At 44.7% G+C, this 16,293-nt stretch overlaps 1 protein-coding gene across 2 annotated transcripts in view; it reads right to left on the bottom strand.

Moving 5' to 3' along the window:
* CNDP1 (carnosine dipeptidase 1) overlaps positions 1–16,293 on the bottom strand; it is a 57,235-nt gene that overhangs the window by 12,794 nt on the left and 28,148 nt on the right. For both annotated transcript variants that reach the window (XM_024235714.3, NM_001132321.1), the window contains 4 exon segments: positions 15,701–15,863; positions 14,579–14,667; positions 9,274–9,474; positions 5,475–5,559 (listed from right to left, as the gene is read on the bottom strand). In XM_024235714.3, the coding sequence (XP_024091482.3) occupies positions 5,475–5,559; positions 9,274–9,474; positions 14,579–14,667; positions 15,701–15,863 (538 nt within the window).

Here is a 16,293-nt window from a genome sequence, read left to right as displayed (position 1 = left end):
ATTGATGGGTCGTATCTCAAAATAATAAGAGCTATCTATGACAAACCCACAGCCAATATCATACTGAATGGGCAAAAACTGGAAGCATTCCCTTTGAAAACTGGCACAAGACAGGGATGCCCTCTCTCACCACTTCTATTCAACATAGTGTTGGAAGTTCTGGCCAGGGCAATTAGGCAAGAGAAGGAAATCAAGGGTATTCAATTAGGAAAAGAGGAAGTCAAATTGTCCCTGTTTGCAGATGACATGATAGTATATCTAGAAAACCCCATTGTCTCAGCCCAAAATCTCCTTAAGCTGATAAGCAACTTCAGCAAAGTCTCAGGATACAAAATCAATGTACAAAAATCACAAGCATTCTTATACATCAATAACAGACAAACAGAGAGCCAAATCATGAGTGAACTCCCATTCACAATTGCTTCAAAGAGAATAAAATACCTAGGAATCCAACTTACAAGGGATGTGAAGGACCTCTTCAAGGAGAACTACAAACCACTGCTCAAGGAAATAAAAGAGGATACAAACAAATGGAAGAACATTCCATGCTCATGGGTAGGAAGAATCAATGTCATGAAAATGGCCATCCTTCCCAAGGTAATTTACAGATTCAATGCCATCCCCATCAAGTTACCAATGACTTTCTTCACAGAATTGGAAAAAACTACTTTAAAGTTCATATGGAACCAAAAAAGAGCCCGCATCGCCAAGTCAGTCCTAAGCCAAAAGAACAAAGCTGGAGGCATCACGCTACCTGACTTCAAACTATACTACAAGGCTACAGTAACCAAAACAGCATGGTACTGGTACCAAAACAGAGATATAGATCAATGGAACAGAACAGAGCCCTCAGAAATAATGCCACATATCTACAACTATCTGATCTTTGACAAACCTGACAAAAACAAGAAATGGGGAAAGGATTCCCTATTTAATAAATGGTGCTGGGAAAACTGGCTAGCCATATGTAGAAAGCTGAAACTGGATCCCTTCCTTACACCTTATACAAAAATCAATTCAAGATGGATTAAAGACTTAAATGTTAGACCTAAAACCATAAAAACCCTAGAAGAAAACCTAGGCAATACCATTCAGGACATAGGCATGGGCAAGGACTTCATGTCTAAAACACCAAAAGCAATGGCAACAAAAGCCAAAATTGACAAATGGGATCTAATTAAACTCAAGAGCTTCTGCACAGCAAAGGAAACTACCATCAGAGTGAACAGGCAGCCTACAAAATGGGAGAAAATTTTCTCAACCTACTCATCTGACAAAGGGCTAATATCCAGAATCTACAGTGAACTCCAACAAATTTACAAGAAAAAAACAAACAACCCCATCAAAAAGTGGGCGAAGGACATGAACAGACACTTCTCAAAAGAAGACATTTATGCAGCCAAAAAACACATGAAAAACTGCTCACCATCACTGGCCATCAGAGAAATGCAAATCAAAACCACAATGAGATACCATCTCACACCAGTTAGAATGGCAATCATTAAAAAGTCAGGAAACAACAGGTGCTGGAGAGGATGTGGAGAAATAGGAACACTTTTACACTGTTGGTGGGACTGTAAACTAGTTCAACCCTTGTGGAAGTCAATGTGGCGATTCCTCAGGGATCTAGAACTAGAAATTCCATTTGACCCAGCCATCCCATTACTGGGTATATACCCAAAGGACTACAAATCATGCTGCTATAAAGACACATGCACACGTATGTTTACTGCGGCATTATTCACAATAGCAAAGACTTGGAACCAACCCAAATGTCCAACAATGATAGACTGGATTAAGAAAATGTGGCACATATACACCATGGAATACTATGCAGCCATAAAAAATGATGAGTTCACGTCCTTTGTAGGGACATGGATGAAATTGGAAATCATCATTCTCAGTAAACTATCGCAAGAACAAAAAACCAAACACCGCATATTCTCACTCATAGGTGGGAACTGAACAATGAGAACACATGGACACAGGAAAGGGAACATCACACTTCGGGGACTGTTGTGGGGTGGGGGGAGGGGGGAGGGATAGCATTGGGAGATATACCTAATGCTAGATGACGAGTTGGTGGGTGCAGCGCACCAGCATGGCACATGTATACATATGTAACTTACCTGCATGTTGCACACATGTACCATAGAGCCTAAAGTATAATAATAATAATAATAATAATAAAAAGAAAAAAAATTAGCAAAAAAAAAAATAAAAGAAAAAAGAAAAAAGAAAAAAAAAAAAAAAAAAAAGAAAACTGCCCACAGGAAACAGAATCCTGCATGCCTAGCAGCCATCCTGGATTTGAACATTTTAAATAACATCGCATATTTGGTGCTTATAAAAATGCCCTTGGTGCAATGGCCTTTTCTGTTTTATGGCTTTTAGGGAAATGCAAAGAGTAGGAAAGTGTCTGCAAAGGGAAACTACAGAAGGTTAGAGCTCAGTTTGTAAACACAAGTATCTTCTTAGCAGCTCCTGCCTCCCTTGCACACTAAGCCCCTTTTCAGACAGGGAACTAACTTGGTTTTGCTTTGTACCTTAGTGGAGGTTATCACGCATTTCACAGAGCTGGTGCTCACTAGTGTTTATTGTCTGTTCATGATCACAGCAGAGACAGAGAGGTGAGGAGGCTTGCACAAGGCAAGGGCTGCCCATGGATTCCCGCATCCTGACTAGTGTGTATGCCTGCAGGAGTGGACACAGCAGAGCCGACTCTCACCTGACATCAGGGGGCCCTGGAAGTCCAGGCATCTCCACTACAGCCCAGCCTGTCGGCAAGCAAAATTCCCGCTTGTCATCTGATAAACACTAAAGCTCAACACTGTGTCCTTATGTTTTTGTACAAAACATATGAAAACCACATAGAGGACATAATCCAGAAATTACTGTGCTGTGGATTGATTATTTGATTTGTATCAAAAACTAAAGAAAGTCAAACCACGTTTTTTATTTCATTCATGACCCTGAGCCGACTCTTCCTTAGCAGAGCAATGTGCATTTGTGGGGCTGCACGGAATCCTATGCCTGGCTGAAGCCACACGGCCTAAAAAGATGCCATGCAGCAATCATGCTTGTGGGAAAAGCAAAATGTGCTGCTAAAGATTTCAGATGCAGTTCCTAGGGAAGAAAACATTCATTCTGGTAAAACAGAAAATTAACCTCCACTCCCCAAAATCATGAGTTGCATACCATCTGATTCTTCTGGAAACCATTTAAACTCTTTAAAGGAAAATGGCTGGGTGTATTCTGTCTGAATTGTCAAGCATGGGAAATATCATCCAACAGCTATATTTCAGGAAAACTAGAAGGCCATAGAAGAATAGATAGATAGATAGATAGATAGATAGATAGTTGGATGGATGAATGGATGGATGGATAGATGATAGATAATAGATGGATGGATGGATAGATAGACGGATGAATGGATAGAAAGATGATAGATGGATAGATAATGGATGAATGGATATATGGATGGATGGATAGAAAGATGATAGATGGATAGATAATAGATGGATGGATGGACAGATAGTTGGATGGATGGATGGATAGATGATAGGTAGATGGATAGATAGATAATGGATGGATAGATGGATAGAAAGATGATAGATGGATAGATAATAGATGGGTGGATGGATGGACAGTTGGATGGATGAATAGAAAGATAGATGGATAGATAATAGATGGATAGCTAGATAGATGGTAGAAATATAGGTAAATTTCATTATTCAGTTTGGGAGAATGAAGGAGAAACCTGTGCAACTAAAAATGATGCTGAAGACCTTGAGAAGATCCTCCCAACACCTGGCCCATCTGGGCTGATTGTACCATGGCCCGGACTACTGAGGCCAAGGGAGTAAATGCTTTCTGGCAATTTGTCTGCCCAAAAGGGGCACATTATTAAACATTTTTTTTTTGCTTTTTCTATTATTATTATTATTTTTTTGATACAGGGTCTCGTTCTGTCGCCCAGGCTGCAGTACAGTGTCACAATCATCTCAGCTCACTGCAACCTCTGCCTTCCGGGCTCAAGCGATCCTCCTGCCTCAGCCCCTTAAGTAGCTGGGACTACAGGCCTACACCATCATGCCTGGCTAACTTTTGTATTTTTTGTACAGACAGGGTTTCACCATGTTGCCCAGGCTGGTCTCAAAGTCTTGAGCTCAACTGATCCACCCACCTTGGCCTCCCAAAGTGCTGGGATTGCAGGCGTGAGTGACCATGCCTGGCCATGTTGTGAAATTTGCATAAAGGAGCTATACTTGCCAAGTGGAGCACAGCAAGGTTTTGCAGGGTCTAAAGCATAGGTAATGTGTGAACCTCTTTTTTAAAAGAACACCGAATTATGAATATAAAATGATGAGTGTCCCTTCCAGGACTGTGGAAGGAGCTCCTGTAAGTGAGGCCCCTGGAGTTTAAACTTCCTTAGCTTCCCTGGGAACCCACCATGGGCAGCCCTGATGCCTAGAAGAGCTGTAGGTGAATTGAGCCTGGGCAAACAGGCTCCCCGAGAAAAACATACAACTCCCTCTTGCACACACCAGCAATCCATGGGAAATCAAGGACAGCACTGGGACAATTGGGGAACTCGTCAGCATCGCTGTGCCACTTGGGGCCACAGCAACCTTGAAAAATGAAGCCAAGTGGTGCTGACGTATTTGACACCATCTCTGGAGTCAGGCCAGGGCAGGCCATTACTCACTGATGGACAAGCTGCATTCCAGCCACCGTGACAAGTGTTCTGCACACATCACCTTTTTGCATCCTAAAAGCAATACTAGGTGAACAGATGATTGTGCCCCTTTACAAATGAGAAACTGAAGACTAGAGAACTCAAGTAACTTACCAACGTCGTACAGGTGGTCTGTGGCAGAGCAAGGACATACCTGGTCACCCGCACCCAGAACCCACATGTTACAAGGTGCAGGCTGGTCTGCGGAAGGGCCAGTCTGTCATGAAAAACAAGATGCTCTTGAGAAAGTGGATGAAGGGCCTCACCTGGTGTGTCGCTTAGTTCCTTTCCCTTTTGATCTTCCCTTTGTTGATATATCTTCAGTCAAAAAGTCATGCCAGGTCTACTGAAGTTGAACTTGTGGTTCAGCTTCTTGGGAATACCACACCTCCACCCGGCCCGGCATTCTAGGAGCACCAGTAAGGGAGTCAGGGTGGCCTGTCAGTCTTTTGTATCCTTTGAGTCTCTGCCCTCTTGTCCTTAAGTATGGCTGGATGTGTCACAATGTCCAGTAAAAGAAAATGGATGAACTGAAGAAGAGTTTCAGTCCATGAAAAGAAATAATGCAGACTTACTTATAAGTGGAGGGAACAGTTTGCCAAGGGGAGGAAAATCTAAGCATCTACACCCTTGTTCAGAGCTAGTTCAGAAAGCAAGGAGAGGTACATAGAATCAAGTAGAACTGTCTTTTAGTTGATCCCTGATGCTTAAAAAGTGAAACAAAATAAGGCATTACCTAGAAGAGCAACCAGATCAGCCATTGGTTCATGAAGGATGCCACCAAAGGTTCCTGAGTGAAAATCCTGGTCTCTGCATTTCACCTGCAGAGTAGATAAAAGGTAAGAGATATACTTCCTGCCTTGGTTCCTTTAGTGTAAGTATTTCACGTGGTGAAATACATATCTGCGTGTGTCCCTCAGAACTCAGGTAGGCGACATCCAGACCTGACTTCACTTTCCGTGTTTCTCAGTCATGGGGACTGGATTTCCTACCCCTGTCGATTGCTTCATTCCCACCATCTCTTGAATCCCCTGAAACTGACTCATTCCCAAGCTCTTCCACCCACTCTATTCTAGCCAAGATCACCAGGCTCTCCTTGGCCAAATGATTGACGTTTACACAGCTGTCTTCCTTTTGGTTTCATCCCATATTGTTGATCACTCCTCTTTCTGGAAAAATTCTCTTCCCTTGGTTTCTGAGAAGCTTTCTTCTCTTTCTTCTTTTCTTACCTGCAGGACAATTCTATTGATATCTCCTGTAATAACATCTTTTCTTCCTCCCACCTCTAAAGATTAATACTTGGCTCATCCTTCCTCTACATGAGCTTCAAGAGCTCACAGGATAGTGTTTATGTATATGGCACCCTTGACATAAGTGACTCCATCTTAGAAAAAGACTCCATCTTACTTTTCCTAAGGCACTTTGCCAACAGGGACTAGATGTTCTGCCTGATCAATAAAGACTGCCTCCAGCTGGATAAGGACATAGCCAAACACATTCTTTCACTATCAGTTCTTATCAGAAGACTTGGCAGTCATAAAACAACCAGGATGTCAGCAGCTCAAAACTTAACAGACACTGTCCTGCTGTCACTTGTGCTAAGCACCCAGCATTTGCCACCAAGATCAAAGGCTCTTCCTTACAAGACCACTGGACCACCCAGGCCCAGCCAGGATTTCTTTTTGTCTATGTCACTCTCCCTGGACTGATTCATTAACCTGTTTTCCTATCGCTTTTCTTTTTTATTTATTATTATTATTATTATTATTATTTTGAGACAGAGTCTTGCTCTGTCACCCAGGCAGGAGTGCAGTGACATGATCTCAGTTCACTGCAACCTCCGCCTCCCAGCTTCAAGTAATTCTTCTGCCTCAGCCTCCCAAGTAGCTGGGACTACAGGTGCACGCCACCATGCCCAGCTATTTTTTTTTTTTTGTATTTTTTTCATAAAGACAGGGTTTCACCATGTTGGGCAGGCTGGTCTTGAACTCCTGACCTCAGGTGATCCACCCGCCTCAGCCTCGCAAAGTGCTAGGATTACAGGCATGAGCCACTGTGCCCAGCTCCTTCTCTCTTGATGGTAAATGTTACTTTGTTTGTTGTGGAATGTTCAGTCTATAACATTCACATATTGGCTAGGTATACCACGATGTATGCTTTACAATATTGACTGCCTTGTGGAGTAGCTTGAGCCTGTGTGCCTGTGCTCTGACTCCTGAATGAACGGGAGGCACTAAGGAGAATTGCCTCCTTGGGAGCTCCATGGAGCCCATGGCTTTTATTACTGAGATAGCATCAGTAAAAGCCTGACATTGTGGAACGACACAAACATGTGTGGACCTGGTTATCTCTGACCATGCGGTGCTCACGATAATTTAAGGGCAGGGTTACTATTAATACATCCATGCCCTTAAATGTTCATCCCTGGAGGTCTGACTTTCTACTTAAACACCAGACTTAAAACTCTGGGGTGCTTACGGTGCATTCCACTTGAGCATGCTTCCAGTTTCCAAAACTCAGGAGATCTAGACCCAAACTCAATCTCTTCTGCAATTACTTCCTACCAGCACGATTTCTCCTATATATGCCATATCCAATCAATTACCAATTTCTACAGGTTGGGCTTTTTTGAAGTTGATTCTTCAGTTCATTTCCTCCCATCCTTCCTGCCCAGCTGGTCTTTCTCTGTTCCCCTTCATCTTCAATGTGGCACCAGAGCAATCTTCGGTTTGGTCACTTTAGCATTAAGACTTTCTGTTCACTAGGCAATAATGCTAGCTAAATTACTCTGGAGTGTGGACAGTCTCACTTCGAAACCTTGAGTTGGCTGTCTCACATCCTGATGACAGCTCCCCTTGTCCTCTCTTGTAACTTTGCTGTACCACCTGTTCTCAGTCTTCATTAAGACGTCAGTCCCTTGACCCTTCCAAGATGTCCCACATTGCCCTCCTGCCTTTGTTTTTTGCCCTGTTCAACCTGAATACCACCCTTGATCACCTCAGCCCCTCTGTGCTCAACACCTTGAAGAGCTCTTCCCTATTTTCTCCACCACAACCCTCTAGAGTAACCTCAACCCCCGGGCCAGGCTTCTCTGTCCCTGGCCACTGAGCATGCTGCAGAAAGCCAGCAATTTGCATGGACAGATGACTCCAGACCTTACCACTGCCTGGCCCTTCTTCATCCTCCCATCCCTTCTCTTCCCCCTCTCCCAAAGTGACCACTTCAAGCCATCACTTCTCTGCAGATACACTCACTTCCTACTAAACAGAAAAAAATGGAGGCTAAGAGGGAAGAAGCTCTAGGACTTGGAGCTCTCTACCTACCCAAGGCCCTCACAGAAGAGGTTACTTTCTTCCACTGGGTCTGGAGCTCACCCCCTCCCACCTCCTCAGTGCCTTTGTTCTCAAAAATTCTCCCCCTCCCTCCCAGGTCTCCAACTGCTCCCTCTGTCTATTGCCTCCCAAGGGCTTCCTCTAGCCATCATCCCAGCTCTCTCCCACTTTTCACAGCCATGTTTCTTGAAAGCGGGTTCTAGAGGACAGTCCCTGCTTCCTGTTTTCTCTGTCACTCCCACATCTCTTTAGTATCTGTATCTCACTAGAAGTAAACTTCCTGAGGGCAGAGACTATTTTATTCAGTCCTATACCCCCGGGACTTAGCATCCTCCTATCTGACAAATAGAAGGCACTCACTGTTTTTCAAATGCATAGCCATGTGTGTTTCCGTGTATGTGCTGACATCTGAATCTCAAAACTGCCTAGGGATTGGATAGAGCATGGATTATCAGCCTACACATTGTTATATGAGAAAACAGATTGAAATAATGAAATAATTAGCTATTTACCCAGGAGGGACTTTCTATGTCTTATGCACTATCACAGATTGCCTGTATTACTAGAAAAAGAGAAAAGGGGAAGGAAACTGACTATGCATCAAACCTCAACTAAAGGCTGCATGTAATGACACAGTCATCCTGGGAGGGGGCATTATTGTACCATCTTTCAAGGTGGGAAACCAAGGCTCAAGGTGAAACCACCTGCACAAGGCTGGCCATGGTAGAAGCTAGGATTCAGATGCTGGCCTCGGGCGACACCAATGCTCCTTCTCTTTCCCTGTGACCACGGCACTTGTGTCTCCTGCCACTGTGGCCAGCAGGCCCACGCCAGGAGCAGGACACAGCACAGTTGCCCCTGCATGGATCGCGCAGTCTGCTTACCTCCCTGTGGCTGCCATACCTGCCTGCAAATCCCATGGCCAGAGTTTCCAAGCTTTGCTTTGTAAGTCACAAACCCCTGTGAATCCCCTCTCCAGAACAAGGTACATAGCCACATCCACTCCAAGTGTTGGGGGTTCATGACCTCCCCAAACCCCAAGACCTCTGCACCTACCCCACCTCCCCTGAGGCCGTGTGTCCCAGGTAAGGCCCCTGCCCTCAGGAAAGCTTGCTTTCTTCCTCTCCAAGATCCCAGAATGGATTGGCGCTCCCATTCACAACCCCCACAGGCCTCCATCCATGAACTGCTCTCTGTGAATACCTCCACCGTGAAGTAGCTGTTCCCCCGGGTTCCATAAGTGATTGCTGGCTTCCTTTGGCTGATCCACATGTTATCTGAAATTACAATGTAGTCCACACCAGAGAAGAATCGGTCCTTTTCTTTTTCCACAAGTTCCTCCAGGGCAACAGAGCCAGCCTCTTCCATCCCCTCAATGATGAATTTGATATTCACAGGAAGATCCTAAGTAACAACAGAAGAAAAAAATTGCACAAGTTGCCTGATGTGGTTTGGCTGTGTCCTCACCAAATCTCAACTTGAATTGTATCTCCCAGAATTCCCACGTGTTGTGGAGGGACCCAGGGGGAGGTAATTGAATCATGGGGGCCAGTCTTGCCTGTGCTATTCTCGTGATAGTGAGTAAGTCTCACGAGATCTGATGGGTTTATCAGGGGTTTGCTTCTTCCTCATTTTCTCTTGCCGCCACCATCTAAGAAGTGCCTTTTGCCTGCTGTCATGATTCTGAGGCCTCCCCAGCCATGTGGAACTGTAAGTCCAATTAAACCTCTTTTTCTTCCCAGTCTTGGGTATGTCTTTATCAACAGCATGAAAATGGACTAATACAGTAAATTGGTACCAGTAGAGTGGGTTGTTGCTGAAAAGATACCCAAAAATTTGGAAGCGACTTTGGACCTGGGTAACAGGCAGAGATTGGAACAGTCTGAAGGGCTCAGAAGAAGACACAAAAATGTGGAAAGTTTGGAACTTCCTTGAGACTTATTGAATGGCTTTGCCCAAAATGCTGATAGCAACATGGACAATAAAATCCAGGCTGAGGTGGCCTCAGGTAGAGATGTGGAACTTTTTTGGAACTGGAGAAAAGGTGACTCTTGTTTTGTTTTAGCAAAGAGACTCATGGCATTTTGCCCCTGCCCCAGAGATTTGTGGAACTTTGAACTTGAGAGAGATGATTTAGGGTATCTGGTAGAAGAAATTTCAAAGCAGCAAAGCATTCAAGAGGTGACTTGGGTACTGTTAAAGGGATTCAGTTTTTAAAGGGAAACAGACCTTAAAAGTTCAGAAAATTTGCAGCCTGACTATGTGATAGAAAAGAAAAACCCATTTTCTGGGAAGAAATTCAAGCCAGCTGCAGAAATTTGCATAAGTAGTAAGGAGCCTAATGTTAATCCCCAAGGCCATTGGGAAAATGTCTCCAGGTCATGTCAGAGACCTTCATGGCAGCCCCACCCATCACAGGCCTGGAGGCCCAGGAGGAGAAAATGGTTTCATGGGCCAGGCCCAGGGTCCCTGTATTGTGTACAGCCTAGAGACTTGGTGCCCTGTGTGCCAGCTTCCCCAACTGTAGCTAAAAGGGGCCAATGTACAGCTCGGGCTGTGGCTTCAGAGGGTGGAAGCCCCAAGCCCTGGCAGCTTCCATGTGGTGTTGAGACTGCAGGTGCACAGAAGTCAAGAATTGAGGTGTGGGAACCTCTAACCAGATTTCAGAAAATGTATGGAAATGCCTGGATGCGGAGGCAAAAGTTTGCTGCAGAGGTGGGGCCCTCATGGAGAGCCTCTGCTAGGGCAGTGTGGAAGGGAAATGTGGCATTGGAACCCCCACATGAAGTCCCTAGTGGGGCACTCCCTAGTGGAGCTGTGAGAAGAGGGCCACTGTCCTCCAGACCCCAGAATGGTAGATCCACTGACAGCTTGAACCGTGCACCTGGAAAAGCCACAGACACTCAATGCCAGCCCATGAAAGCAGCCAGGAGGGAGGCTGTACCCTGCAAAGCCACAGGGGCAGAGCCACTCAAGACCATGGGAACCCACCTCTAGCATCAGTGTAACCTGGACATGAGATCTGGATTCAAAGGAGATAATTTTGGAGCTTTAAAGTTTGACCCCCAGATTTCAGACTTGCATGGACTCTGTAACCCCTTTGTTTTGGCCAATTTCTCCCATTTGGAACAGCTATATTTACCCAACACCTGGACTCACATTGTATCTAGGAAGTAACTAGCTTGCTTTTGATTTTACAGGCTCATAGGTGGAAGGGACTTGCCTTGTCTCAGATGAGACTTTGGACTGTGGACTTTCAGGTTAATGCTGAAATGAGTTAAGACTTTGGGGGACTATTGAGAAATTATGGCTGGTTTTGAAAGGTGAGGACATGAGACTTGGAGGGGCCAGGGGTGGTATGGTTTGGCTGTATCCCCACCAAATCTCAACTTGAACTGTAGCTCCCAGAATTCCTACATGTTGTGGGAGGGACCCACGGGGAGGTAATTGAATCATGGGGGCAGGTCTTTCCCATGCTATTCTCATGATAGTGAATAAGTCTTATGAGATCTAATGGGTTTATCAGGGGTTTCAGCTTTTGCTTCTTCCTCATTTTCTCTTGCTGCCGCCATGTAAGAAGTGGCATTTGCCTCCTGCCATGATTCTGAGGCCTCCCCAGCCATGTGGAACCGTAAGTCCGATTAAACCTCTTTTTCTTCCCAGTCTCAGGTATGCCTTTATCAGCAGCATGAAAACGGACTAATACATTGCCCATTCACCTCTGAAGATCCACTATTTGTTTGCATATGACATAAACACATGAAATTATTATTTACATTCAATGTATGAATTTGCATTCCCCACAGTCTGTTACAGCAATGAAGTTGTAACTACGACTGCGAAGGAGAATTCAAGGTAATGCCCGGTGTGTGCCTTCCAACATGTCCTGCCAATTTAATGCTATGATCAAGAATTGGGGAAAGGAGCATCTACAGAAAAGCAAATTCTATACTACAGAGCTTGCCTGTGTGGCTACAGAGGGAGGCATTTTTCTCCTTCTCCCCAAAAGGAATTTTTCAAGAAAGGTTAGGCAATTACAAATCGCTTTTCTGTCCTCATAATTCTAAGCATGAAAAAGAAGAACTTTTTCCTTTGAAAGATTGTTAAGCCTCAGGATAATTTTTACTTCAAGTATCTGTTATTTTTCAGCTATGATTTCAATCTGCCTTTTAACTTATTCAAAGGCTTTGATCTTGCAGCAAAATGGAACTTGAGTTTTTTTCTAGTTAATATTAGGGCATGGAATAGCTCCTTTAAAATTTTTACAACATGCTTCTTCCCCCATTTGGTTTTGATCTTTTTATGTCTTTACAATTTATAACTTCATATCTTTGAGAACCACATTAAGAGGAGAGGTCAAAGTCTTTTCCTAGAGCACAGGATGTGTGCAGAACTCTAAAAGTGATTACAAGCAGAAAAACGACACGGCACACACTGTAATCAGTTCTAATAAGTGGGCTTGACTCACCACAGATTAACAAATGCAACATGAGCACGGGATTATGTATGAGAGAATAATAAGTTATGTAGTAATTAAAATGAGAAAATTAGAAAATCGGTCATTCAGTTGGATAAGAGCTTTTGGGGGATAGTGATTTGTTCATATGTATCCCTTGTGTTTCTGTGTGTCTTAGGAAGTCCATCTGAAGTTCCGAAATCTTAATATCTGAAGGTTCTGTGTGAACATTGAACTAGCAAACAATTGCTGAGGAGTAGTTGGAAATCCTAAGAATTTTCTGGTAAGTCCCGTTTAATAAAATACAAACCCATAGCACTCAGCATGCAGGCTGCATGCATTAGCAGCTGGGTCTGCCAAGCCTCCCCTTGGCAGTTTACTGCTCTACCTGTGAAATATGGATATTAGTGCTCACTCTGTCTCCCAGAAAATAACCCAGGGAGGGAATGTGTCCTAAGAGATCTGTAGGCAAGGCGGGCAGAGAAGAAGAAGGGAGGGAGGGAGGAAGAAAGGGACACTCTCGAAGGACCTCGTGCATCATCCCCCGTGGAGATGTTTCTTCACTGAATCTCTGTGAGCTTGTGAGGTAGAAACTATCATTCCTACTTCACACATGAGGAAAGTCAGGCTCAGAGACTAACTGACTTGTCCAGGGCAGTGAATATTTCTTCTGTTTTCTTTGTGATTATGTAATTTTCAGAGTTGAAATTTAAAAGGCAAAACAGATTTTGGCCTTTTTATCAGAACAATCTTATAAATATTGCTATCCCTTAGAAGGAGAGAGAGGAAGAAAGAGAAGGAGAGGGAAAGAGAAAGAAAGGAGAGAGGGAAAAAGAGAGAGGGAGACAGAGATAGAAACCAAGGCCACATCGAATGCTCAGGGCATATGTGATGCGAGCTTCGTGGATAAGAAGACACCTTTGCAGTGGCCAGCAAGACCCCGCTGAGACCTGTGCTGATTTCCTGAGCGTGTCTTCTGTGAGACTCAGGAGTGGAGTCAGAGTACTTAAGTCCCCTCCCGTCTGCTTATGTCTCAGGAGAAAATAAACTTCTGAGAGGGAAGCCCCCGGCACCTGACGAAATAACCTTCAGGAAAAGACACCCCAGAAGCCCAGGTCTGCTCTGCAGGACAGGGTGCCAGGGAGGCCCCTCAGCCCTCAGAGCCTTGCAGCCTTGGACAGGGCTGAGGCGGCGCCCAGGACAGGGGAGATGGAACCAGACCCCAAGTCTGACCTGGAGGAGTGCACACATTTTCACAGAACAGATTCTTAGGCCCAGAGAGGTCAAGTCGCTTGCCCAAAGCCACACAGCTAGATCCAGTCCTCTGCTGGTGTCTAAGCACATTTATTAGGAGAGGGGAGAAAAGTGGCTTGAGATAAAACCATCCTTGTGTTAAAACATGAGAGAGTTAAAGGTGCAAACCTGGGTCCACCAACAATGTCCTCTGCAGGCTGGAAAGAGGGGACCCACCTCCTCAAATCTGTACCCCTGCCTCTGCTCCAGAGCCCTTATTTGGACATCTAAAGAGAACCACTGTGCTCTCAGGGAAAAGATCCAAGGGTTCCTGCGGAATGTCATGGAGATTCCTATCTTGATCATTTGCAAAGTAGCTGATACATTTTAAAAATGTGTGTGTCTCTACTAACAAATCATACTTTGTGATAAGAAGAAAAAGAAGATTTAAAAAGACAAGATAAGATAAAATAAGGATTAAAGAAAAAAAGACAAGTCCCATCAGATAGCAGCTTGGCCACAGGCTTGTTGTGTCTTTGGCTGTGTCTTTTTTTTTAACGTGGTTAACAGTGCAGGCTGGAATCCATCCTTGAAGTATCAGCCTTGCCACCAGCTGCACTGCTCTGGGTAAGTTCTCTGACCTTCCCAAGACTTACTGTCCTTATCTGTAAAATGGATACGATTGTCGCACACACCTCCAAAGATTGTTGGGGCGAGTAAGTGACCTAAGGCAGTTTGCTCAGAACACAGCAAACAACTCAAAGAAAGTTGTAGTTACCATCCTCCTCCTCCTCTCTCCCAAACACAGCTGCCACCTACTTGCTCCAGGGCTCTGAAGGCGCTCACAGCATTGATCCAAGCCAAGACAGGGCCTTTGTTGTCGGTCGCTCCTCGTCCATAAAGTTTCCCTTTAAAAAGGGGAGAAGAACGTTCAGAGAAGTGAGGACACCTCTGCCACGTGAGTTAAAAACCAATGTTGTTTCATGGATACTAATGTTAACAGTGCTTTCTATAATAATATTCCAGGCTCAAATCTTGCTATGAAATTGCAAAGTATGATTTCTTATGTACAAATAAGACTGTACATAAGAGATCCTTGGATCTCTTCCCTGACAAATAGTACAGTCATCAGCTAGTCAGATAAGCTAAGCTAATTTGCAATAGACAGATCCCATTGTCAATAATAATTAGCTATTTTATCCAAGTTCACCGGAGACACCCACCGGGGATTTGTTGCAGAGTGCCACGTGGCATAGCCTCTCATTTTGGGATTTTACAGTTAGTAGAAGAATGAAAAAAAGATGTGTATATATCTCTATTAACCTTTCTTCTTTTTCTTTATAAAAGGTGAATTACATTTGATACTGTTCAAAACGAAAGTGTGTGGCCTAGACAACTGTTTTCCTCACAACTCAAGAACCTCCATCCAGGGACACAAAAGTCTACCGTTGTTTTCACAAATGAAAGAAAACCAGCCTCAGTGAACCGATCGGTAGACTTTGAGAGCTGCCTCTCTATGCATTCTTTTTTTTTTTTTTTTTTTTGGATGAAGTCTCACTCCATCACCCAGGCAGAATGGAGTGCAATGGTGTGATCTCAGCTCACTGCAACCTCTGCCTCCCAGGCTCAAGCAATTCAGCCTTGGTCTCCCAAGTAGTGGGGATCACAGGCGCCCACCACCACACCCAGCTATTTTTTTGTATTTTTAGTAGAGATGGGGTTTTTCCATGTTGGCCAGGCTGGTCTTGAACTCCTGACCTCAAGTGATCCACCCGCCTTGGTTTCCCAAAGTGCTGGGATTACAAGCGTGAGCCACCGCACCCGGCCTATGCATTCTTAATGACAGGGAGAGACCCAAAACCCAGGGACAGAGCCGCATCTTCACCCCTTCAATCTTGCAAGCACAGCAGCACCGCACTGTAGCCCGGGCACCTCACTGACCCTCCACCTCCGTCAGCACGTAGGGGTCTGTGAGCCACCCATCACCCCGGTCAGCAGGCTGCACGTCCAAGTGGCCGTAGAAGCACACGGTGCCTTTCGTGGGATCGCTCCCCAGTTCAGCCAGGATGACGGGAGGTATTGGAAGACTCTGACCATTGGGCAGCTGCAGAATGATCAGGAATCACATTTTCAAAAATGCTGTGTTATTCTTCCAGAAAATTCAAAGACATGACATTGGGAGTCTTATTTGACATTGGGAGAAACTAAGCATCAGTTTCTCCATCTCTAAAATGAGTCCCATGAAACACTTTTTTCTTCTTTTTTTTTCTTTCTGGAGACAGGTCTCACTCCTATTGCCCAGGCTGGAGCGCAGTGGCACACTCCCAGGCTCAAGTGATTCTCCCACCTCAGCCTCCTCATAAGTAGCTGAGACTACAGACGTACACCACCATGTCTGGCTACCTTTTTGTAGTTTTAGTAGAGACAGGTTTTGCCATGTTGCCCAGGCTGGTCTCAAACTCTCAGGCTCAAGTAATCCGCCCGCCTTAGCCTCCCAAAGTGCTAGGATTTCAAGTGTGAGATGCCACACCCAG

This window comes from Pongo abelii, chromosome 17, assembly GCF_028885655.2.
Source record: "Pongo abelii isolate AG06213 chromosome 17, NHGRI_mPonAbe1-v2.0_pri, whole genome shotgun sequence".
Taxonomy (NCBI): domain Eukaryota; kingdom Metazoa; phylum Chordata; class Mammalia; order Primates; family Hominidae; genus Pongo; species Pongo abelii.
This window is presented reverse-complemented; position numbering and strand designations above follow the sequence as displayed.